This window comes from Lacerta agilis, chromosome 6, assembly GCF_009819535.1.
Source record: "Lacerta agilis isolate rLacAgi1 chromosome 6, rLacAgi1.pri, whole genome shotgun sequence".
NCBI classification, from domain to species: domain Eukaryota; kingdom Metazoa; phylum Chordata; class Lepidosauria; order Squamata; family Lacertidae; genus Lacerta; species Lacerta agilis.
The window spans coordinates 550,721-574,879 of record NC_046317.1 but is presented as its reverse complement, the minus strand read 5'-3'; the positions used below and the strand labels follow the sequence as shown (position 1 = coordinate 574,879).

General features: G+C 44.0%; 1 protein-coding gene across 1 annotated transcript in view; it reads left to right on the top strand.

The window, feature by feature from the left end:
• Positions 1-24,159, top strand: part of PDE4DIP (phosphodiesterase 4D interacting protein) — a 92,455-nt gene that overhangs the window by 5,825 nt on the left and 62,471 nt on the right. The window contains exons 5-8 of the mRNA XM_033151153.1: positions 14,793-14,869; positions 16,624-16,732; positions 19,777-19,952; positions 20,927-21,044. Of these exons, the coding sequence (XP_033007044.1) occupies positions 14,793-14,869; positions 16,624-16,732; positions 19,777-19,952; positions 20,927-21,044 (480 nt within the window). The remainder of the gene's footprint in view (positions 1-14,792; positions 14,870-16,623; positions 16,733-19,776; positions 19,953-20,926; positions 21,045-24,159) is intronic.

The following is a 24,159-nucleotide window of genomic DNA, read 5'->3' as shown; positions in this document are numbered from 1 at the left end:
CACCCAGCGATGGCTCTGACTAAGAGACTTACCCAGGCAAAGTGGAGGGGAGACGGGATATTGCGTGGTTTCCCCCTGTATTGACACAGTTCGGTAGGTGCCTGTTATGGTCCCTTTGTGTATGACAATTCATTCAAGTGAAATATTGACAGCTGACTGCTGGACTTATAGTATAATTCCCCATCTTTAAGAAAAGTGCCTGGGATAGCTGCCCACATGCTGACCCAGAAAGTCTTCTTGATGTCCCCTCAAAGATACAGGCACAATGTTGTTTAGCATGGATTGAAGAGAAACAGGTTCTATCCCCATGAAAGCTGACTTTCACAAGGGACATAGCACAGTTGACACCCATCTTTTGTTTTTTAATTATCTTATTTATAAAAAACCTGCATGTCACATGTGTTGGTCTTTCATCTGCCTTGGACTCCATTGACTGACAGCATCTATGGGGGGGGAGACTATCAGTTACTTCATATACAACAGCTGTACTTCAAAGTTGATGTTAAAATTAGAAGTGGCCTTGCAAGCTGTCTTTCAGACTCAATATTTACATCGAGAGATGCAAAACAAGGTTGCGTTTTGGACCCACTGATGATGATGATGATCCACTAATTTCTCCAGTAATATCATGCCAGGATATTTATGCTGAATATGAAAATGAATTTAGGATTCCTCATATTTTCAAAGTACTCAGATATTAGGACCTCATATATTAAAATTAAATCCAACCCTTTAAAGGGCGGCTTGTCTATTGGAAGCAACTCTTTGGTCCTGCTAGCAGTTCCATCAACAGCCAAAGTTTACTGTGCAACAGGGCAGAGTGGGGCCTTCTCTGTTATCACACCGCATATGGTAGTTCATTTGAATGATAGCAACATGTTGGGAGTCTGGACAGCAAGTCTTGTTCCCCTGAGTCTTTAAGATATTGCAGCCCGGGCCTGGCACTGGGATTCCACGATACAGTTAGGCAATTTAAGACCCAGGACTTAAAGATTTTGCAGGGCCCCCAGGGCCAGCCCAGTCATAAGGATGGCTGAAGTAGCCACCTCAGGTGTCAGGGTCCTGCAGTGGCTTCTTCCAGTGAGATCTCATGGCCATGGGGCGTGTCTCTGTGTGGCAGCACCTCCCTGTTTCGCCTCAAGCAGCAAAAGGGGACTGGACGGGCTGCCCCCGAAGGGTTCTCCCTTTAGATAGTCATGTGAATTCCTTTGGTTCCAAAGCACACAATTAGCATTCCTCTTCTTCCCCTGGTTCACTGCAATTTCATGCTTCAGAACGACTTCTACATAGCTAAAAATAAAAAATAAAAATACTATCATTATCTTAACCAGCAGTTTCCCAGGGTGGCACACAATGAATTAAAATACAACACAGCAAAAAAAATTAACACATTAAAAAAGGTAACATAACAGCAGTCCAGCTTCAAAAGAAGCCAGTTTTGAAACCAGCCACCTCCATGGCCCGATGGAAGAAATGCATCTTTGCCTGAAAGCTAAAAATAGTGAACATGTTCAGTAGTCTCATCTCCAGTGGGAGGGAGTTCCAGTGAGCAAACCAAGGAGAATCCCAACAGGTGAAGAAGAGCCAGCCCACAGCAGAGCTGCTCCCCTCCTCAGCTGGACCATTTGCGACTGCCTGGCTGATGGAGGTGGGGGAGGCCACCTTGAGGATAGCTTAAGAAGTACCACATACAATAGAGAACCCAATCTGACCAGCAGTGCATGCGAGTGGAGGGCTGTGGGACCTGTGCCATGGCTTCCTCGGGTATTGTATTCCTCGGGTTCCCAGGAGTGTCTACTTGGGGCTTTTGTTCAAGACTAGCAGGGCCCAAGCTGCCCACCCTGCGCACTGGGGGGAAAGCTTGATGGAGGAAGGAGCAGCCTGGACTCTGCAGGAGAAGGAGCTCTGCCTCACTATCCTTTTCAAGTGTTTGGAGACTCTTAAGCATAGAGATAAGGAAATGTACAGAATATATATTTGGACTTGAAAAAGGCTTGTGACAAAGTCTCTTATCAAAGGTTCCTGAGAAAACCAGCAGCCATGAAATAAAAGGACATGAATGTGGACATGGGGAGGAGTTACGATTGCCATTTTTTTTGGCTCTGAAAGGTATGCAAAAGTCCACCCCTCCTGATCAGGAACAAAATAGAGAGGTAAAAGTGGTCAGTAAATAATTTGTGCTGAGTTGAGTGGCATCTTTCAGCTCCCATGAGCAGAAATGTGGATGCACACATGCTGCCTCCCATAAGTAGCAGAATACACCACAAGTGTGTTTTACCCAAAGGGTCACGTAGATGTGCTTGTGGGGATGGGTGATATAAACACCTGTCCACCACCTGACTGTGTATCCACAGCCCTGTATGAAAGGAGGGGAGGGGCTGGCCAGAGCTCCGTGGCAAAATGCCTGTTCTGCTTGCAATGTCCCCAGGTCCATCAGGCTTCCATCATCTCTGGTTAGAACAATCTCGGGGGAGAGTCTGGAAGAGACCCAAGGTGGTCGTGAGCCACCACCAACCAGAGCAGAAAATTAGGCTCGATGGACCCATCTTCTGACTTTGTACACCTTCATACTAAGAATTTGGAGCTAAGAGATTTACAGTCAGTGCACTGCAAGAGAAATGTCACCCTGGTGTTGACAGAAGCCCTCAAAATTGTGAAAAGCAAGTGCAGGCAGCTGACATGTCACAGAACTGCCAGCCAATAGCTTCTTCTCAGAGAGGGGAGTTATAAATATCCTGGTTACTGGGCGAAATGATTGCGAGGTTTGTTCTGCTTCTTGCTTGTTGTGGGAGGGAGAACAAGTGAGGCAACAGAACTGGCAGGGCAGCACCAGACAGGGTGGCTTTGCAGCAGGAAAAGAGAGGGGAGAAACTGAAGTGCCGCTTTTAGTTTGTCAAACATTTGCCAACTGCTCCCTTGCTGGACCAGACCCACCATGAACTCACATCACAGACTGGGAAACAGTTCAGTCAGTAAGGAATGGCACATCTAGCAAACTAGAAAGGAGCCCTAAATATTGGACAAATATTGGACGCAGCATTCTGCTTCTGGCTTTCGAGAGCTGATTCCAAGCCCCATGCAGCTGTTATGCCAGCCAGGGGAAATTGCTGCAGAAAGTAAACAGCAGTTGCTTGAAAAGCACTCCCAACTTTCTCCTTTCTCTCTGACTGGAAAAATAGAGGCTGTGACACTAGGAGAGCAGAGAAAACCACATGGGGAAACTAGTTATGGCTGGAAAGGTGACATTGGAGCCATCAGCTTCCTAACCCAGGTGCCATCCGCACAGAAGTCCCCTTTATTTGCGGTGCATCACTGGCCTGGCATTTTTTTGCAAATGCAATTGCTGCTCATAGGACACGCGCAGCGGAGCATGCCTGGGCTTCCTTTTGAGCCATGTTTCTAGGCACAGGTCCAGGCTGTAAAGCTCTGTGTCCAAGCACCTCCCCCCCTGCCACCGCCAGTGCTTTCCCCACAAAAACCACTCTTTATTGCTGAATCAGAGCAAATGGCAACCCATGGGAAAACTGATTGCTGTTTGCTCTGATTCAGCAGTAAAGAGCAGGTTTTCCTGGGGAAAACAGTGGAGGACAAAAAAAGTGCTTGGAAATGGACTGAGAAAGTGTGGGCCTTTGTCTAGAAAGCCCAGGACAAAAGATTTGTGTGGATGCACCCTGTGTCTCCCCTGTTTGTAACACTGTTGCATGCCACGGCAATATACAATGAAAAGTGTCAGGGTCTTAAGTACTGCACACAAAATCAAGTGGGTGGTGCCTGAAAGGTCACTTTAAAAAAAAAATCTTACCTGCATGTGCTCCTCCACGTCTGCACAGACTAATCATGCAAGTTAATAAAGAGTGTGATCTCCCCATTGACTGGCTAATTCCCTAGAAATGGCTTGTGGGAGAAATATTCTGCCTGCCAAGTACCCTTTTACTCCGCCTTGCTGTTTTTGGGGAACTGGCTCTAAATCTCATTTTAAGTTGATGGAAAAGAAAGACACAGTTGGATCCCCAGCGGTTGGGGTGGGGTGAGAAGCCCCACCAAGATTTATTGGGGCAAAAGGCTCCTTGGCACATGTTGGGATTTATATCCCACCACAATCATGTTCCTACCACAGCCACAAACTTAATTCCTCCACCCAAAAAATGAAATGCGAAGGTTTGGGAGGAAGGCACAAGTGCAGGTGAGCACAACGAGAAGTAGCGTCCACAAAACATGCACAATATGACCGTCAGGAAAGTTAAATGGAGGATAAAACTTCATTCCTATAGATTCCACCTCTTTGAAGTTAAAAGTCAAATATGGGGCAGGGAAGGAAGGCACCAAATTGATTCTGCAAGATTGGAGCCGTTCCTGTGATTAACAATAGCACATCACTGGTTCACCTGAAAATCCACAGAGAAAGAGAAATGCAGCAAGTAAAAAGAAATTGGCACAAAAGAAGTACAAAGAACAATGGAATAAATGAGCAGAAGTGGCCGTATTTGTGGCGATCACACAGGGTCCCCGGTCGTTTGACGGACTATTGATCCCTGTGCCACCACGCGCTTCGCTGCCACCAACCAGGATCCCCCTCCCTGGTAATAACTTTCACAGTCAGGGTGCAATTTTAAACAAAATAATAAGTGTTTATTTAAAAACTTCAACAACTTAAGATAATGGTTACAACCCTGCCTACGCTCACCACTATACCTCACCACCAACCCTCCCAATCAACAACCACCCACCAACCAACCCCCTCGATCAACTGCTCTTCAACAACTCTCTCAACTCCCCGCTCTCTAACTCTAACTGACTCCTTCAGCTGCCCCTAGCTCCTCCCCCCCTCTGTTTATTGGACAGCCTAGGGTCAGCCACTTAACCCCTTTTTCACTCCTGCTCTTATATGTATTCCCTAGAAAGGCAAACGCCACATACCTCCCCCCTTAAATAAGTTTGATTCAGGAGGGATAACTGCACAGAGTTATACTCCTGATCAAACTGCGGGACACATTAATTCAAACAAACATTTCCTATGTTTACTAACCTTAACTCCTCATCTTATACTGGCTTAATAATTGTTTTTCCCCACATTATATACAATAGATCATGCAATATTAAACCTTTAGTTAACTGCAAGAAAATTTGTAACCGTCCATTTTAATCTTTGCCTTCGGGTCTTCGTGATAAGGCATCTGCAACGATGTCCAGGATCCTTTCACGCTCCTCATTGTCCTTAACCGCCACAAGAAGTGTCTTTCTCTGGGCACCAGTCTTTTCTCTGCCACACGTGATGGGATGCGAGTTGTCTTCCTCCGCCATATGACACAGTCCCACCCCGATCCCTGCAGTCGATGCGTCTGTAACGATTGTGGATTCCAATCCGTGTAGAGTCTTTGTTTCTCAGGGTCAAAAGCTCTCTGGGATCACCCTTGCTCTCCTTCAGGATCTCTGTTAAGTGTTCAAGCTCCATGCCTTGTGCAAACGTCTCCAAGTCCTCAAAAGCAGCATAAGCACTGGTTATCTGGCTTCTGAATTCATTGGGAACTGCTTTCAGAAGTTTGTGGAAAGCTGCTTTTTTAATCAGCTTGCTGAAGCTTTTTGGACACACAGGTTTACTTAATGAAAGTAGATTAAAAAGCTCCAATTGCTTATTGCTCTTAGCAATCTCCCTTGCTGTCAGTTCATCTTTGGTCTGTGTTGAATTATCAGTTCCCACTTCAAGCAATTTGAAGACTACTTTTTTATGTCTTTGACGTGGTGGCCATGTTAATGCTGTGTAACCACGTTCATTTTGGGCATTCATTTGTGTTGCATGAGTAGCAGGGTACCCAACTTCCCACCACACAATCTCTAGTGTAGGAAACACTTTCACTTTCATAGAAAGTTGATGGGACACCCTGGCAACTATAACTTTCAGTATGTTTTTCTTTCTATATTTCCAACTGATGAATGTTTTATCATAACTTTGAATAGTTGTTCTAACTGATCTCACAGATAGGTCACTTTTTAAAACAACTCTGACTCCTCTTGAAGGGACATAACCCATAAGCTCAGGGTCATATTTTCCAAAAATCGCCACTGTGGTAATATGTGACCAGTCATAAACTTTCCAGGCCTGCCCCCCAATGTCAAATATAAAGACCTTGTATTCTAAATATGGGGCTTCCTGTTCCTCATCCCACAGGATCCCGGAAATGAGACTGTTTACTAGATCCATGTTTACTTTATATGGGCGCTGACATCTTGCCATGTCACTGCATGGAGCCCCTTGGAAAGGAACTTTTGCAATTGAACAAACATGGGCCTTAATTGAGTCTAGACAGGTATAATCATAGCCATACCATGGAACACTCATCACCATCTTCTTTGGATTAATGCCCATGTGAATGTATTTTTCATATTCCATTATGGTGTGGTTATATGGAGCATTGGCTCTGGCTTTGCATTGCAACCACACCTGACTCTGTTCATCGTACGGCATAACAAATATGAAATCACAAGACTTTGCAATCCCGGTGTCAGTGTGATGGACTACCCCTTTTGCTAGTCTTGGAGTATTACTGAAAATCCTTTTAAATTTTTGTAGGTTGTTTCTCATTTCTTCCTGCTGTGAATGGGTTAAGGTAGGGGCTAGCTTAACTTCTTGTATATTACATTCTTGCTCCCCTCTCCCCTCCCAGCATGATATTTCTGCTTCTTCTGGGTCCTCTCGGATAGCACAGGGAGCCCAGCTTTCGGTTTTCTGGTAAGGCTTAATCATGTTTACGTGAACTACCTTGCGCCCCTCATCCCCCTGCTGGATAAGGTAGTTTACATTATTTATTTTGGACACGATTTGGGATGGTTCCTCCCAGGCTAGTTGCATTTCATTCCCCTTTTTGGTTGCTCTAGGCACGGGTTGTGCCACGTCGTGTCCTAAACTCTGGACTGGTGTGGAGATTACAGGTAAAGGACACAGTTTTGCCTTGGTTTTGTCCTGACCTGATCCCTGCCTCTGGCAAATGTCACAGGCTTGGCAATACATTCTAATTTGCTTCCCCATGCCTGGCCAATAGAAATTTTGTGCCACTCTTCGTTTGGTCCGAGTTATCCCCATATGTGCCCCAAAAATACTATTATGGGCTTGCTTTATTATTTTTTCTCTATACATGTGAGGAACCACTAGTTGTCTGCGGTTTCCTCCTCCCCCTTTATAAGGTGTGCTAAGGGCTTCACGATATAACAGCCCCTCCTCTAGGCAGAACCTCTCTGGGCAATCAGGGGTTAATGGAACAGTAGATTTTGCTGCCTCAAAACAGCTGTTTAGTCCTATGTCATTCTTTTGTTCCTGAGAGAAATTAGTCTTTTGAGTAGTTTTAAAAGGTATTAGGAAGCCTGGCTCACTCAAAGTTTCAACTTGAGGACTCTGAGTCCTGCCCTCATTGGCAACTGTTTCGCTTCCCTCAGTATCAGTTGACAGTTGGCCCCCCTTGGAGCGGGTAATAACAAACGCACTCTGCACATGCTCCAGGAGATCCCAACCGATAAGCACAGCAGTGGGGATTTCCTCTGAAATGGCCACTTGCCACTTTCCACTCCAGTCATGTAACTTAATGTTTACCTCAGCCATTTGGAGTCTAACTGGCTCTTTGGCGATTCCTTTTAATTCTATAGTTTTTCCTGGAATTATTCTCTCGGGATTGATTATCTCAGGATGAACAATTGTGATTTGGGATCCGGTATCTTTTAACCCTAGATATTTTTTGTTTTCAATCCAAATATTTTCTCCTGACTTTCTCAAGAGCAAATCATTCTGTTTAATCAAGTAACAGTGTATTACTGAGGCCTCAGGAATCTCCTCTGTCTCAGGCCTAGCTAAAGCTTCGGTTTCCGTGGCAACCTGCTTAGCCTCACCCTGCCCTACTGAGTGGATACAATAAGAGTGTTTTTGAGTGTTTGTGCTCCCAGATTTAACTTGTTCACCAGTCTTACATTCAAAGCTTCTGTGGCCCAGTTTGTTGCACGACCAGCACCTCATATCTCTTCCCCCAGTATAATTAGATTTATTTTCTTTTACCTCAGAGGTATGGGTGTTAGTTTGGCCCACGTCACTTGGGCTTTTTGACTGTGGTATGTTTCCCTTTTTCATTGCCGGAGAAGAGCTTCCTTTAGCATATTGAAATGGGTTTCTGGGGTTCCCCCACAATTTCCCGCCAAATTTTGGACTATCAAATCCATGGTCCCTAATTTCATTAATTTGGTCAGCTATGGATGCTGCCTCCTGAATGGTTTTAGGACTTCTTTCCTTTACAAGATATTTCAGCTCCCCAGTTATGGTGGCATAAAATTGCTCCAACGCAATAACCTCTCTGATTTTTTTAATTGAATCCGCACCCTCCTGCTCTAACCATTTTTTGAGGTAATTTGTAATTTTTGCCCCCAACTGAGCATACGTTTCTTCTCTCAACTTTGTCACACTCCTGAATTTTTTTCTTAGTTGTTCTGAGGTAATTCCAAACCTCGTATAAATTAATTGTTTAAACATCTCAAAGTCTGTTGACTGTTCTTCTGTCATTTGGGCGTATATTTCTGCCAGTACCCCACTAATTCTAGCCCTTAAGATCACCATTTTCTCCTCATCCTTCACTTGGAAATCTTTACAGGCTCTCTCAAATGATATCAGAAAAGCCTCTGGGCTATCTTTCTCCTTGAACTCAGGGAATCGCTTTAAATCCACTTTCCCTGGTGTTTGACTACCGGTGTTATTACTATTGTTTTGATTCTCCATTGCTGCTAATTCTAGTTTCCTCATTTCCAACTGAAATTGCATTCTTTCGCTCTCTTGCTGAGCTCTAATTCTTTCTTTTTCTAATTCAAATTTATATTGTTGTTCTAGTTTCCACTTTTCTAATTCTATAGAAACTTGTGGCTCTCTCGCCTCAGGTAAAATATTAGTGGCATCTTCTAAGCTCTGCTCTTCCCTCAGAGGATTCCCATTTTCCTCCCCTTCAGAGCTATCTTGAGCTGGTTCCCTCACAGGGTTCTTTGTCTTTTTAGGTGGCATATTGTGTGATTGAGGATTGACAGTTAAATTAACAAAATAAGAGAAATCTCCTCTCAGCACTGTTCCCCCTGGCTAGGTTTCTCCAGACTCGGGTCTCAAAGTTCTGCTATGGGTCTTCTCTCTACCCGTTAAGCTTACTTCCTCGGACCCCAAGTCAAAACCCCCTGCCAGAACAGATTTGTGAGCTCTCTTTTCTCCTTTTGTTATCTTAGCCTTGCAGCGTCCTTGGGTACCCACAACTACACCCCCGGGCTAGGTTATCACTTCACAGATTTACCCTTCCCCTTCCAGGTGTATTGTTTAACCCCAGCTGCTTCTGCCAATTTTGTGGTGAACAGGCACAACGATTTCAATATCCCTCCACGGGCTTATTGATGTCTCCTGCCGGCGTATTGATCTTATCCCGTCGCTGCCACCAGTTTTGTGGCGATCACACAGGGTCCCCGGTCGTTTGACGGACTATTGATCCCTGTGCCACCACGCGCTTCGCTGCCACCAACCAGGATCCCCTCCCTGGTAATAACTTTCACAGTCAGGGTGCAATTTTAAACAAAATAATAAGTGTTTATTTAAAAACTTCAACAACTTAAGATAATGGTTACAACCCTGCCTACGCTCACCACTATACCTCACCACCAACCCTCCCAATCAACAACCACCCACCAACCAACCCCCTCGATCAACTGCTCTTCAACAACTCTCTCAACTCCCCGCTCTCTAACTCTAACTGACTCCTTCAGCTGCCCCTAGCTCCTCCCCCCCTCTGTTTATTGGACAGCCTAGGGTCAGCCACTTAACCCCTTTTTCACTCCTGCTCTTATATGTATTCCCTAGAAAGGCAAACGCCACAGTATTATTACTGGTTGAGCTACGGGTCACCAAGTGCTTCATGAGCAGGCAGGAAACAATAGTACTAGGCAAAGCGTGGATTGAACCTGAGGGCACCAGACGAGTCGGAAGATGGCATGTGGGCGAGGGATCCAATTGTGGATGGGCAGCTCAGATTCTCCGTCCGAAGCAGATGATCTGTGTTCTCTAAAGCAGGCAACTGAAGTCGGGACATTCCGTTCCAGGAGAGGCAAGCATCACATGGGTCCGCTGGCTTCTGGCCATGCTATTCACAGGCTACCGAATAATACAGCTTCTGCTCCTTGGCTTAAATTGGTGCATGGGGAATACAAAAGTGGCAAGTGACGCGGTGTTTCATGGAGCAGCTTGCGTGGGGATTTGTGGGCAGTTGTGCTTTACCTGCTTGCCAGCTGGAACCCCCAGTGGAGCCGCCTGTCTTCATGCCATATTTGCACAAAGAGGAATTTTATGTGACCACATTGACATGATGAATGGAGAAGTGGCAGGGACCCATGTTGGGTTCAGCATGGGATGAAGCAGTCATGTGCTCTTTGTCAGGATGTATCCAGGGGGCAACCTCTAAAACCCCTGGGCCCTGGATTCAGAAAATCTCACTACCAGCCAGCTGCCAATCTCCTCTTCTTGGGTGCTGGTTCTGGGTGGATTTTTTTCTTGGTTAGGGATTTTGTAAGCAGAGGCTGCATGGCTAACTCTCAGGGATGTTTTGAGGGGTGACTTTCCTGTCTTGGCAATAGGCTGGGCTCCATGACCTTGTTGGAATGCAGTGTGTGTGTGTGTGTGTGTGTGTGTGTGTGTGTGGTGCCGGATTTACGTATAAGCTAAACAAGCTATAGCTTAGGGCCCCACTCTATTGGGGGCCCAAAAAAATTTTAAAGGGAAAAAAACCCTGGATGTACATTTCCAAAATATAAGATACAAAACAAATAAAATAAAACCCACATACAGCAACAGTGTTTTGTGTTGTGTAGGTTCCTATTTGTTATGTGCAAATGGCTTTAGATACCTATTAGGTCCATCAATTCCCATATAGTCCCATCAATTCCCATATATTCAACACAAAAAACAGTGACAATTTGTTGTTGACAAAGGACAGCTGGACATATAAAGGGTCCCATTACCTTCAGTAGCTTAGGGCCTCATCAAATCTAAATTCGGCTGTTTGTGTGTGTCTGTCCTTTATAATCTCCTTTATATTCTTGCAAACTAAGAGTGTGCTCAAGTCCGTGAACATTTCTGCCATCATAAATTTGTTAGTCTTTAACATGCTATATAGGACTCTTTGTTGTTTTTACTTGGAAACTCGGGAATTTATTTTGAGTACTGGGACTGAATGGAGCTCATCGTCCTGCACAATAATCCGCTCCTGCTTAGCAAAATCTTTCTTCATTGGACCAGAGGGTGAGACATGCTGTTGATTCTGTTGACAGTGAAAATAAAAATAAAAGGGGTAGTCCTTTTAAACACAAATGGGAATCTAGATTTCACCCCCCCCCAAAGCCCAATGGTTAGGTCATGCAGCTTCTCTTCTTTAAAACAGTTTGGGGCAATTTTTGATGGAATCCTCTCCTTCCCATTTTGAGAGCGGAAAGTGCAACCAGACTGGCACATGCCACCCTAGTCTCCACAAGCAGTGCAAGATTCCAGGGAGGGTTGTGTTTCAAGGCACAGCAGAGATGAGTGTCTTTAAGAAGTATGGTTTACCGGTAATTGACACAACTTTACATCTAGAGCCTTCAGTGTTGCCCCTCTCACAACTTCATCCAGCTTGGGTCTAAAGCAGCCTTCCGCCATGGTCCCTGGTCTCCCCCAGCCAATGCCGCATATGAGTTCTGCTTACCCCTGTTCCCCCACCAACCCATAACAATACAAACAGACAGACAGCAAAGCAATCATGCAAGTTTCAACTTTACTAAGATGGTTTCTAAAAGCTTCAAAAAGAGGGTTAAGGTAGATAACCTAAGGAGGGGTTTTAGAAACCACTGAACTGTCTCTTCCTGCTTGCTTTTTTCTTTCTCTCCCCACCCCTCTCCCCACTCCTTTTTGACACCATCTCAAAGTTGCTTGTTCCCCTCAAGTTCAGCTTCACCAGAAGCTGATGGAGCTGCCTGAAGATGTAGAATTTTAAAGATAAAAAATAGATTGCTGTGACAGCTGCTGCTTATCTTCTGGGGATTACAGATTTGGATATTCTGCAAAAAATGAAAGATGTTTTTAATATGCCACAGCGGCAGCAAGAGTTCTTATCGCTACAAAATGGAAGAGTGATGAAATCCCCTCTATTCATGAATGGATCCAAAAGCTAACAGAATAAACAAAGTTAGACAGTCTATCAGAAAATATATTTTTTTTATAAGAATTTTTATTTTCCATACAAACTACATAAAAACAACAAACACATTATACAAAAATCAAAGAAAAAAAACAATCAAAAACAGTACAAAAAGAAATTCATCTAGTTCTTATAACCTTATTTCTAATCTTATTGGGGGACTTCCCCCGTTCCCTTATCTGCATACAGTATAAGTTTATTTTAGCAGTTTCTTAACTATTTTAATAAACATTCACGTTAATTCATCTTAACCTTAACACCTCTTATCTCTATCACTAATTCTTGGTCTTGACACATTAATCTCATCATCTTATTTAATTGTCTTATGTTATCTTCTAAAAACCTCCAATCTTCACTCCTTATATTCTAATTCAACCTAACATTGTATAGCTAATGCCTGTTATTTCCACTGATTTCACTTCTAAAGTCCAATTTTTCACGTTGTTTCAAATAGTCTTTAAATTTCTTCCAGTCTTCTTGCACCACCTCCTCCCTCTGGTCTCGGAGCTTCATGGTCAGTTCTGCGAGTTCCATATAATCAATTAGCTTCATTTGCCATTCCTCCACAGTCGGTAGCTCCTCCCCTTTCCAGTATTTATCAATCAAAATTCTTGCAGCAGTTGTGGCATACATAAAGAACACTTTATCTTTCCTGTGTATCTCATGGTTGGATATACCCAATAGGAAGGCCTCTGGTTTCTTAGAAAAGGTGTATTTAAACACTCTTTTGAGCTCATTGTATATCTTCTCCCAGAAGTCCTTAACCCTTGGGCACGTCCACCACATGTGATAGAAAGTACCTTCTACTTTCTTACATTTCCAGCATTCATTACTCAGTCCATGATACATCTTTGCTAACTTAACTGGTGTTAAATACCATCTATAAATCATCTTCATCATATTTTCTTTTAACAAGTTACAAGCGGTAAATTTGATACCTTCCCTCCACAACCTCTCCCAATCTGAAAACAAAATGTTATGTCCCACATCTTTTGCCCAGTCAATCATTGCTGATTTAACCAACTCATCTTTTGTATGCCACTCCAACAGCAAATTGTACATCCTAGAAAGGTTTTTGGAGTTCGTGTCTAACAGTTCTGTTTCCAACTTGGATTTTTCTACCTGAAAGCCTAGTTTTTTGTCCATTTTAAAAACTTCATTTATTTGGTGGTACTGCAACCAATCATAAACTCCTTCTTTTACTTGGTCATAGCTTTTCAACTTAAAGCTTTGACCTTCTTGTTGCAGTATATCTGCATACTTTAACCACTTCGCAGGCATATTTGGTCCTTTATAAGCCTTCGCCTCCACTGGCGAAATCCACCTGGGGGTCTTTCTCTCCAATAAGTCTTTGTTACGAATCCAAACCTGATACAAGGCATTTCTAATTATATGATTTTTAAAGGCCTTGTGGGCCTTCACTTTGTCATACCAAAGATAAGCATGCCAACCGAACACATTATCATGACCTTCCAAGTCCAACACGTCTGTATTTTCCAACTTGAACCAATCCTTTAACCAGCAAAAGGCTGCCGCTTCAAAATACATCCGTAAATCTGGTAGGGAAAATCCCCCTCTCTCCTTAGAATCTATGAGAATCTTATATTTGATTCTCGGTTTTTTCCCTTGCCAGATAAATTTCGATAAGTCCTTTTGCCATTTCCTGAAACACTCTAACTTGTCTATAATCGGGATCACTTGGAACAAAAACAGCATTCTTGGTAATACATTCATCTTAATAACCGCTATTCTTCCCATCAAGGACAACTTTAGCCTAGTCCATATTTCTAGGTCTCTTTTAATCTCCTGCCATATTTTTTCATAATTGTCCTTGAACAGGTTTGTATTTTTTGAAGTCAAGTTAACCCCCAAATATTTTACCTTTTTAACAAAGTTCAATCCAGTAAGATCTTTTAATCTTTGAACCTGCGATGGCGTCATATTTTTTGTCAGTCTATCAGAAAATATAAAGAACAAACCAAAACAGGAATTTGTCTCAAAATGGAAAGTCTTCAAAGTTTATTTAAAAAACAACTATAGCAGTTTAAACTCTGTTGCAGCATTTGAATAACTTCAGTAGTAGCTTTAAGAAAGATATGAGACCTAAGATAAACCAATAATTAGTTAATCTGATAAAAGTGTGTATTGGCAACAAATAATATATAATTGAAATAAGGAATAGATGGGAGGTCGGGTCTATAGTTCAAGGACCACTTTTTACTTTATTGATTTGCAATTAATATTGTCTTTATCACTGTTTTTATTTGTATTTTTGTTTTGTTTGTTCCTTTTTTGGTGTATCAACAACAACAACAAAATGCCCACCCAGCCAGGCTCCTGATAGAGCACCAGAGTCTTGCAACTGCAATAGTTTGTGGAGATTTCTCTCTGTTTATATTTCACCATGTCTTCACAAAAGGGAAGCGCTTTGCATGCTGCTACCAGGTACCTCAGTATTTGAAGTCAAAAGGAGACAGGTCTGCTTCAAGGCTGGAATATTGGTGCAGCAGCAGGAGAGAGCCACAGCTCAGCAGGTTATGATCCTTCATGCCTGTTTGTACCTTTCAGAACATCGAGCTGAAGGTGGAAGTGGAAAGCCTGAAGCAAGAGCTCCAGGAGAAGCAACAAAGCTTGGAACAAGCCCGGTAAGAGGTGGGGCGGATGGATCTGCAGAGCCCGGTTCACACACATCCCACCCTTAGGAATGCACACACGTGTGTGTGTGTGTGTGTGTGTGTGTGTTTGTGTGTGTGTTTGTGCATGCACACAAAGAGAGTTTTCTGGGCCCTTCTGTTTATCTACTGCACTACACCAAGGTCACAATCCTGTGTTCACATTTCAGTTCCCATTGAAAAGAAAATCCAGATCTGGATTTTCTTTAATTTAGCATGCAAACCGAGTTTCTTGCTTTGTCACTAAGGGTGGACCTAAACACAGGGGTGAAAATGCTATTAAAAAGTCAGAAATTAGATTGTTTTAACAAAAGAAAACAATCTCTATGGGAAATTGTGTTTTAAAATTTTCTGCTCTCTGGTGCCATCTGGTGTTGCATATTTATAGCACATTCAAATGGCTGCTTCTTTACTAATGTAGCTGAGTCTGAAGATGCCAGCAATTGCTCATGTAGAGCTAAACAGTCAGAGTCAGATGCCTCAGGTATTCAGAACGTTGCCATTTCTATTGAATCACAAGACAACTGGGAGAAGGTTCCTCTGGACTGGGTTCAACTGAATAGTTGTGTTAGCATGGCAGGGCTTCCCTGCTCTGCTCCCCCTGGCCCCCTCCCCCCAAATAACCCCGCCGGGGAGAAGAAGGTAAATCCTTCCCCCTCCTGGTAAGCAGTCTTAGTGCAACATTGAATTCCACCGTTCGTTTTTAAAGAGGTCAATAAGACTTAAGCTCTAGGGACAAGCATAGTCAACAACTTACATCATGGTTTATTCCTAGAAGGGGATACATAGGGAAAATACAAATCTTGTAAGGTACAATGAGACATGTATATTCATTTCTTAAGTTCTCTCGTCCAGTAAATCTCTGCACAGCTTGTCTCTGGGGTCAGTTAGCAGTCACTAGGATGAAAGCCTTTGATTATGTCACTGAGTGAAACAAGCAAACTCTGGGACTCCACTGCTTCTCTTTTCACAGGGCTGGGGAGCATGGAACCCTAAAAACATGTTTTCTGGGGGTTCCTCTGCTCTGTTTGAGTCGGCATTGGTGTCCTGGAGTTTGACTAAATAGGTCTAAGATAAATGCACTTTCTATTCAAAAGCACATTTTCTCTTACCAAGCTGCAGAAAAACTTTGGGTTGGATCTAGATTTAGCCATACTTTAAAGTGGACTCATGTTTGATTTCTTCCAAGCATTAATGTACGAGGAATGCTTGTATTCCAAACTATGCTGCTACAACTTTTGGTGACGTTGCTGCATTGAGCTTGGTGGGTGGATCCTACTCTGAGTAAGCTTGTGTTAGGTTTGCATGGAAATAAAACTCAGTGAAATAAATGTAATTTCCTTCTGTGCATCTGTGGTTAGGATTGGACTATAACCCCAAATTGACAGGTTCCTCAACCCTGGCCTAAAGAGTTTAAGTATGTGCAAAAACATTTGTCCCTTGTCACTCTGATCTCTCGCTTTGAGCGCACAAAGTTCCCTTGGGCTGGTCTTGTCCATCAAGCCTCGTGCTGGCTCTGATCTGGCTGCTGGTGCTCTCTCAGGCAGAGGCCATTTTCAGCCCTGCTGCATGGCACCCATTTCGTGGAAGGTGCCAGTGAGGATCTGAACCTTGGTCTTTCTGCAGGCAAAGCAGTCAGTCTTCCGCAGAGCCATGGCTCCTCCTTTTCTTGTTAGTATTCCTTCTGCCGTGTACCAGGGGTGCTTTTTTCTATCTATGAATTTCAGGGCAGCAGCTGGGAACCTGGGCAGTGAGAATGAGGCTGAGATTTCTCACCAGCAACAGAATGAACATGCCTATGAGATCCTGGAGAAGAAAATCCACCTTCTGCAGGAGGTGAGGAAATTCCCTTACAGGGATTTTTTTAGTTACAGGTAGGTAGCCGTGTTGGTCTGCCATAGTCAAAACAAAATAAAAAATAAAAATAAAAATCCTTCCAGTTAGCACCTTAGAGACCAACTAAGTTTGTTCTTGGTATGAGCTTTCGTGTGCATACACACTTCTTCAGGGTTTTGTGTGTGTGTGTGTGTGTGTGTGTGTGTGTGTGTTTTGTGTGTTTGCTGACCATTTTAGTAGGGCACAATCATGAGATCCTGCAAAAACCAAAAGTATAATAGAAAGAGATTCACCCCAGAAGAGTCAGTATTCAGGTAAAGAAATGACATTCTGGGATGACTATTATAGTTACTTTGTATTATACTTATGTTTTTTACTGTTTGCATTTGTTTTGTTTTTCTTTTCTTTTTCCTTTTCTCTCCCCCCCCCCCCATCATTTTTCCTTCTTTGTGTATTCAGTAGAAATGTTTGTATTCTTTGTTTCATTTGTATTTGCATAATAATTCAATTAAAAAAAACAAAAAAACACGAGATCCTGCAAACAGGGTCATGAGGCTGCAGTGGTGGGGGTCAGGTGGTGGGTGGGCAGTTTCTGGTGAGATCTCATGAGAGTTCCACAGGATCTCATAAGATCTTGCCGGAAACTGCTGCTGTTGCTTCTCCTCAATTCTCCGGAGGCTGCAGGGATGTGTGGGGTGCTGCCCCAAAGGATTCCACTGCCCAAGGCGGCTGCTACAGTCTGCCTCAGGGGTGGGTCAGGCCACCCTGAAAAAAAAACTGAGACAGAGATTGCTCCCCACCTGTCAATTTGGAAAATCCAGAAGGGCTTCTCTCCCCTTATCTTGAAAGTCCCACAACCTGTTATCACCACTTTCTGGTGGATATAAAGTCACTAAAACTTTGGGATACAGTATGGATCAGCTGATCCATGTTGCAATTCCAACCAAGCACTAAAAGGAATACACAAACATCCATTCAGCTGGCACCATGCCAAGTTTGAACAGTAAATGTACACCTTCATTTTCTGCTTTGTTCCCAAAATCTGAGTTGTGTCTCCTTTGAGGCCTCAGTTTTGTTTGGAACCATTAAGCAAAGTTTGCAGTTCCTTAATTTCAAAAAGCTTAAATCTTATAATGAGCTCTGTTTAGATTAGCCACTCAAGTCTGTTTAAAGATAATTAACACGTAAGGTAAAGGTTAAGGGACCCCTGACCATTAGGTCCAGTCATGGACGACTCTGGGGTTGCGGCGCTCATCTTGCTTTACTGGCCACGGGAGCCGGCGTACAGCTTCAGGGTCATATGGCCAGCATGACAAAGCCACTTCTGGCGAACCAGAGCAGTGCACAGAAACGCCATTTACCTTCCCACCGGAGCGGTACCTATTTATCTACTTGCCCTTTGACGTGCTTTCAAACTGCTAGGTTGGCAGGAGCTGGGACAGAGCAACGGGAGCTCACCCCGTCACGGGGATTCGAACCGCCGACCTTCTGATCGGCAAGCCCTAGACTCTGTGGTTTAACCCACAGCGCCACCCATGTCCCATTTAGCATGTAGAACAAGCTAAACTCTTGGACAGCATTTTACAAAGCCTCACTGAAGGGTAGCTATCCTGGAATAAGACAGTTGGGGAATGAGGAAGTTCAGTTCTAGTGTCAGGTATCAGTTTATTCTGGTGTGAGATTTGGGAGTTCCGTGGATCTCGCTTGTAGATTCTGTTTACCCTTGCTCCAAGAAGTGCTCCCATCAGAGGGTGTTTATATGCCCCCTCCATGTTTAAATAGCACATGAGGGGGCTGCATGCATGAGTGCCATCCCTGGCTGCCCATCCCAAGTGCATCAAAAAGGTGCATTGGAATGCATCCAGAGAAGTGTGTAGAATCCTCCACATGCTGGGAGAGCCTGATCTCATCAGGATCTCCTCTCAAATGGAATAGCTATGTAACCTTAGGAGTGGTCCTGCATTGTAATGGAACTTGCTATCTAACCCTAATTCAGTTAAATGATGCTGAATATTTATTTTCTGGAGTAAACATGCTTGCAGCATAGGAGCTTAATGCAAACCATTACTTCATTGTACTTACGGCTAAAGAATGGTGTACATGTGAACTTGGACTGCTCCCGGCCACCATATGTGTTGGATGCAGATTCTGTATCAGAGTTAAAATTTGTAAGTGCAAAACAGAGGAAGTGATGTATATCCAAGTTGATTTAAGTGGCGTGAAGGGGTCTCATCCTATGATGTGGTTTTGACAGAGTAACTGTACTGAAATTCCATATTGAATATTGACTGTAGATTTCACCAATGCGTTCATTCTCAATGTCAAGTGGGAGAATGACTTTGATGAGGTGTTACTATCAGGATATTATTACAAGCCGAGCTGTAAAAGCTGCAGCAGCAAGGCCAGCATGACTATGTGTCTGTTTTCATCCTGTGGGAAAGCCACCAGTTCTACCAGCTTTCTCACACACGTGATGTTTTTGTACTTTACTTTCGTTTCTGGCTCAGAGATGCCGGACATGCTAATACACAGCTCTGACTTACTGAGCTGGAAAGCAGATGCATACTCTGCATTTTATCTATAATAAAGTAGTTTAGCCTTAATGGCTTGTGTGTGTTGTTCTTCTACCTGGGGAACAATCGCATATTATCAATGTGCCCCTGGACTCGAGTAGCCAGGAGGGCATGCAGGCTTCATCCCTACCTGGGGGTCAGTCTCACAACTTGCCCCCGCGGCGGGATGTTTTGCTGACAGATACAAGCAGTCCAAGTCCCTCTCAGAGCCTCCATCCTTTCTGTGAGCCTTCCCAAGACATTTGCGGCCTGCCAAGTAGGATGAAAATACCAGGTGCCTCCTCTAGAGCAGTTTTCAGGTGACACTTGGGAAAACTTGTACATCACAGTCTTCTGCTGGCCTCCTCCTGATTTCTTCTGGAGAGAAAGACTAAGGTCTCTTTGGTTTGAACACAACAGGAGACATCCAAACCGGAGGCACCTGCTCTTTCAGGTTCCTTTGTCTGATTTCATCTCTGATTCTTCCTTTAGGAAGCCCAGTCGGCAAAGACCAAAGCAGAGAGGATGACAACTATGGCTGAGGTTGAGAAGGATCGCTGTCTGAAACTCACCAAGGAGCTGATGAAGTTCACCAAGCTGCAGGATGAGACCAGGAAAAGCCAGGCTGTTTTGGAAACCTACAGTGCTATGTTGGCTGAGAAAAATAAGTATGTTTCTATGGGTTTAGTTCCACTGACTCAGTTTGTGTCTGCCACCCATAATGTTAAATTTCTGAGCAATTTGGGGAATAGTTCCCCCCCCAAAAAAAAGTTGTGTCGGTTTGCATTTCTTAGTGCAGAAGGTATTGATGTGATGTGTAGAGATCTTTCCTATTTTAATTAATTCAAGAGGGTTCTGGAAGCTTCTCTGTATGAAAGAAACAAGCAGAAGGTTCATGATGTTTGGGTTATCCCTTCAGAGAAGCCGAGTACAGCTGGCTTAAAACTGGTCCTGTTATCTCTTTCTCTCAAGGTCATGCTGGCTATAATAATAGGCCAGAAGGAGACTGGATTTCGCTCTCTTTTCTTTTATTTTCTTTTCTTTCTTTCTTTCTTTCTTTCTTTCTTTCTTTCTTTCTTTCTTTCTTTCTGGCGTGGTGTTCTATACATAGTATGCTTATTTAGTCTTATTATTTGTAACTTTAAGTCTGCTGCAACTGGATTTTTTATGAACAGTGCAAATCCTAAATGTATAGATTTGACCATTATGCTCATTTGCCTTCAGTAGCAGTAAAGTTCTGCTGGATGACATAAAATTGCCTCTGGTCTATTTTTGGGGAATCCTGCAATACGTCTAACTATATGTTGGAATCTGCTCTGGGTCAATATTGAGTAAAATTCACGACAAGTTGAAGAGGTCTGCACAAACTTTGTATCTCTCTTTTGGGTGCAGGGGTGAACTTGAGGCCTTGCTGCTGTAAGTCTCCTGGTTTGTTTGGTTTTGTACTCCGTTGGTGGAGGAGGTGCTCCTCTGAGTGACAGGTTGACAAAGCCATCCGTAGCTCATTGTATTAGCCTCCTTGATGTCCTGACCTGGTCTAACTGCCCACAGTCATGCCAAATGGCCATCCTGCCCTGTATCCCTGTATCTAGTAGTGTTCCTTGCTTCCAGCCATGGTGACCAGAATGTTTTTCCTCTGCAGGAAAATTGAGGAGCTGGCTTGGAATCTGAGGGACAAGGAGCAGCTCCTTGAGCAGCTCTCCACAGAGAAGCAAAACCTGTTGCAACGTTTGCAGGAGCATGAGGAAATGAAAGTGCAGGTAACAATGCAGCTGAAGTTTCTCCAGTATAAACACTGTTTTTCTAATGGTTCTTTTACATCCTGCCTGTCCAAACAGCCTGCTGTCAATCAATGTGGCACTGAATTAGTGGATTGGAAGGATTAATTTAGAAAGGAAGCTGGAGAAGATCAGAAAATGTATACTGCTGTTGGGTATACATTCCTTGTGGTCACTTCTCTAGCCATGCGAGATGTTTCCCTCTGCCTGGGAAGTGTTTAAGCTGGTCTTCAAAGGCCATGAATCATTGTTTTCAGGAAGATGCCTCCCTTTGCCACTTCTCTTCCCACCTGTGCAGATATTGGCAACGTGGCCTCCTTGCATGAACAAGAACCCATTCAGTCCCCTCAAGCATCATTGGACCCGTAACAGAAGCACCCCAAAGATCCCAGATACCTTCCAAATACTGTATTATTATTTTTGCTAATACAGAGTAAAGCAGACATGCTTTGAAAATGAAACAAGCCCTGAGGCCTTTCCACCTACAGTTTACACTTTGAGTACCCACCCCCCTGCAGTCCAAATAGAAAGACCATTTCATCTTCACATAGCAGATGAGCCAACAGCCCTTGTAACAGCATTAATGTGCAGTGTCAATTGCAACGAGGCAAGCTTCTGCTGCAGCGCATGCAGGCAGAGAAGCTGCATGGTTCCATCTAAGCCCACCAGTAGACAAAGAAACAGATAAAAAGCCCCAAAGCTTCCAGGAGTGAGAAGAAGGTGCCTTTGCTGTTCTGTGGCATTCCTCCCTCTCTCCCTCCCTCCCCCCTCTCTCTCTGTGCATTCCTGGATGACTCTTAGCAGGACTGAGGCAATATCGCCCCCTGAAGCATAGAGCTGCAAAGTGTGCATGCACACGAAAGCTCATACCAAGAACAAACTTAGTTGGTCTCTAAGGTGCTACTGGAAGGATTTTTTTTAATGGTTAATAAAATGGTCCAGTGACATGGGAAGACAAGGGAGTTATGTAACTAATTACTAATAATATCAGGCAATAGCTAGTAGCTGCTCATCCTGCACTGAAATCACAGTAGGAAATAATGGGGGAGTGGGGAAACAACTGCATTTCTCTACATACAAAATACTGCATTTGAGCAATTTGTAGTCCCTACAAAATAAGACAGTCAACTGCAGTTATCTGACAACAATGTCCTCTGGATTCTCCATCAATGCAAGTATTCAAAGGAAGGCGATTCCAGAGAAAATAGCTAATGTGGAAGGAAACAGTGTTTGTTTTCCTTGTTGTGGAAGAAAGCCAATTATTTGCTTTAGTATCCAGTCTAGGTCTCTTTTAAAGGTATAAAAAATGTTTTGGTCTTTCTTCAAATAACTTTCAAAAAATCATGCGAGTCACAGAATTAAATGCAGCATTCCAGTAATAATCTCATGGCAGAATAATTGTCTGACTACTCCTTTGTTATTTATATATTTGTGGAGCCAGCGTACTCCTCCTTTCTTTGTTCCTAAGGCTTAATGGTTTTTTATCCTGTGTATTAAAGGGGACTCATTTATTGGAAAGGCCATGACCCCTCTTTCCATAGGCACTAATTTAATGTGGGATTTGTGTTCCTATGGTTTAGCAGAATCAAACATACATTGCCAATGGCTTAGTTCAGATGTAATGCTGAGCCAAACTATTGTTTAGGGAAAAACACAAGCAGGTACATTCCTTGCAGCTGTACTCCTCTCTTAGGAATCAGGCAGAGGGCTTTTTCGGTGGTGGCACCCGCCCTGTGGAATGCCCTGCCAGCAGATGTCAAACAGATAAGTGGCTATGTGATTTTTAAAAGACACCTGAAGGCAGCTCTTCAGGGAAGTTCTTAGTGTGTGGTGTGGTATTGTGCTTTTACTATTTTTTGATGGGAGCTGCCCAGAGTGGCTGGGCCAACCTAGTCAGATGGGCGGCATAGAAATAATGAATTAATATTATTGGTCCTCCTGCACTGTGGTTTGGCCAGGTGTGCCGTCCAAACCTGGGCGTGTGGTTTGCCCCCCAAAACCATGAGAGTGGGTTCAGACAGCACCCTAAACTGAGCCATGGTTTAAGCATGGCAGCAAGAGAGCTGAGGAAGGAGTTCAGTGATGCCAGTCTATGAGGACTGAGTTCATGCTAAGCTATGGTTAGGCTTAACTTTATCTGCAATCTGAGTCTGTGTCATCATCACTGCTCTGTCAATTGTATTACTCACAGATACATAATTCTTCCCTTTCACATACATAATGCAAGCTCAAAGCATCTGAATTTGCATATCTGATGTGACTGTATGTTTAAGGTTTGCCTAAAACTTTATTTTTCTGGTTTTTAGTAAGTCACAGTGTTCTATGTCTTTAAATCCTGACTGCATGAAAGTGCATTTTAAATGGGGTAATCATAGAACTGTAGAGCTGGAAGGGACCCTCAGCGGTCACCTAGTCCAACCCCCGCAATGTGGGAATCTCAACTGAAGCATCCAGGAGTTGGCCATCCAAGCTCTGCTTAAAAGCCTCCAAGGAAGGAGAGCCCACAATTTCTAGAGGGAGACCGTTCCACCGCGGAACAGCTCTTCCCCCCAGAAGGTTCTTTCTAATACTTACATGAGCCCATTGGTTCAAGTCCTGCCCTCCAGAGTAGAAGGAAAAGGCTTGCTCCATCCTTCTTCCTTGGAGGTTTTTGAGCAGAGGGTGGGTGGCCACCTGTCCTGGATGCTTGCATTGCCGGCTGCCGGGGGTTAGACTGGATGGCTGCTGAGGGTCCCTTCCCCCCTCTCCCGGTCTGTGCTTCTGACAGGGGTAGCCGAGCTACAGGAGGGGAGGCTACGAGCTACGGGGCACCTGGGAGGCTGCTGCTCTGAGAACGGGATGCTGGACCAAAAGGGCCCAGAGGAGACGCGGAGGCTTCGTGGAGAGCTCCTGCCCGAAAAGCATCCACGGAGACGACGGCTGCTCCGCCCCTGGGGCTGTCGGGCAGGGGCCGTGCTTTGCATGCCTCTCCCTCACGGGCGGAGGCGGGGGAAACTACGACTCCCAGAAGCCTCCGCGGGGCCGGCGGCGGCCGCCATCTTGAAAGCGGAGCCCCGGCGGCGCTGCTGCTGCTGCTGCTGCTGTGCGCAGGGCGAGG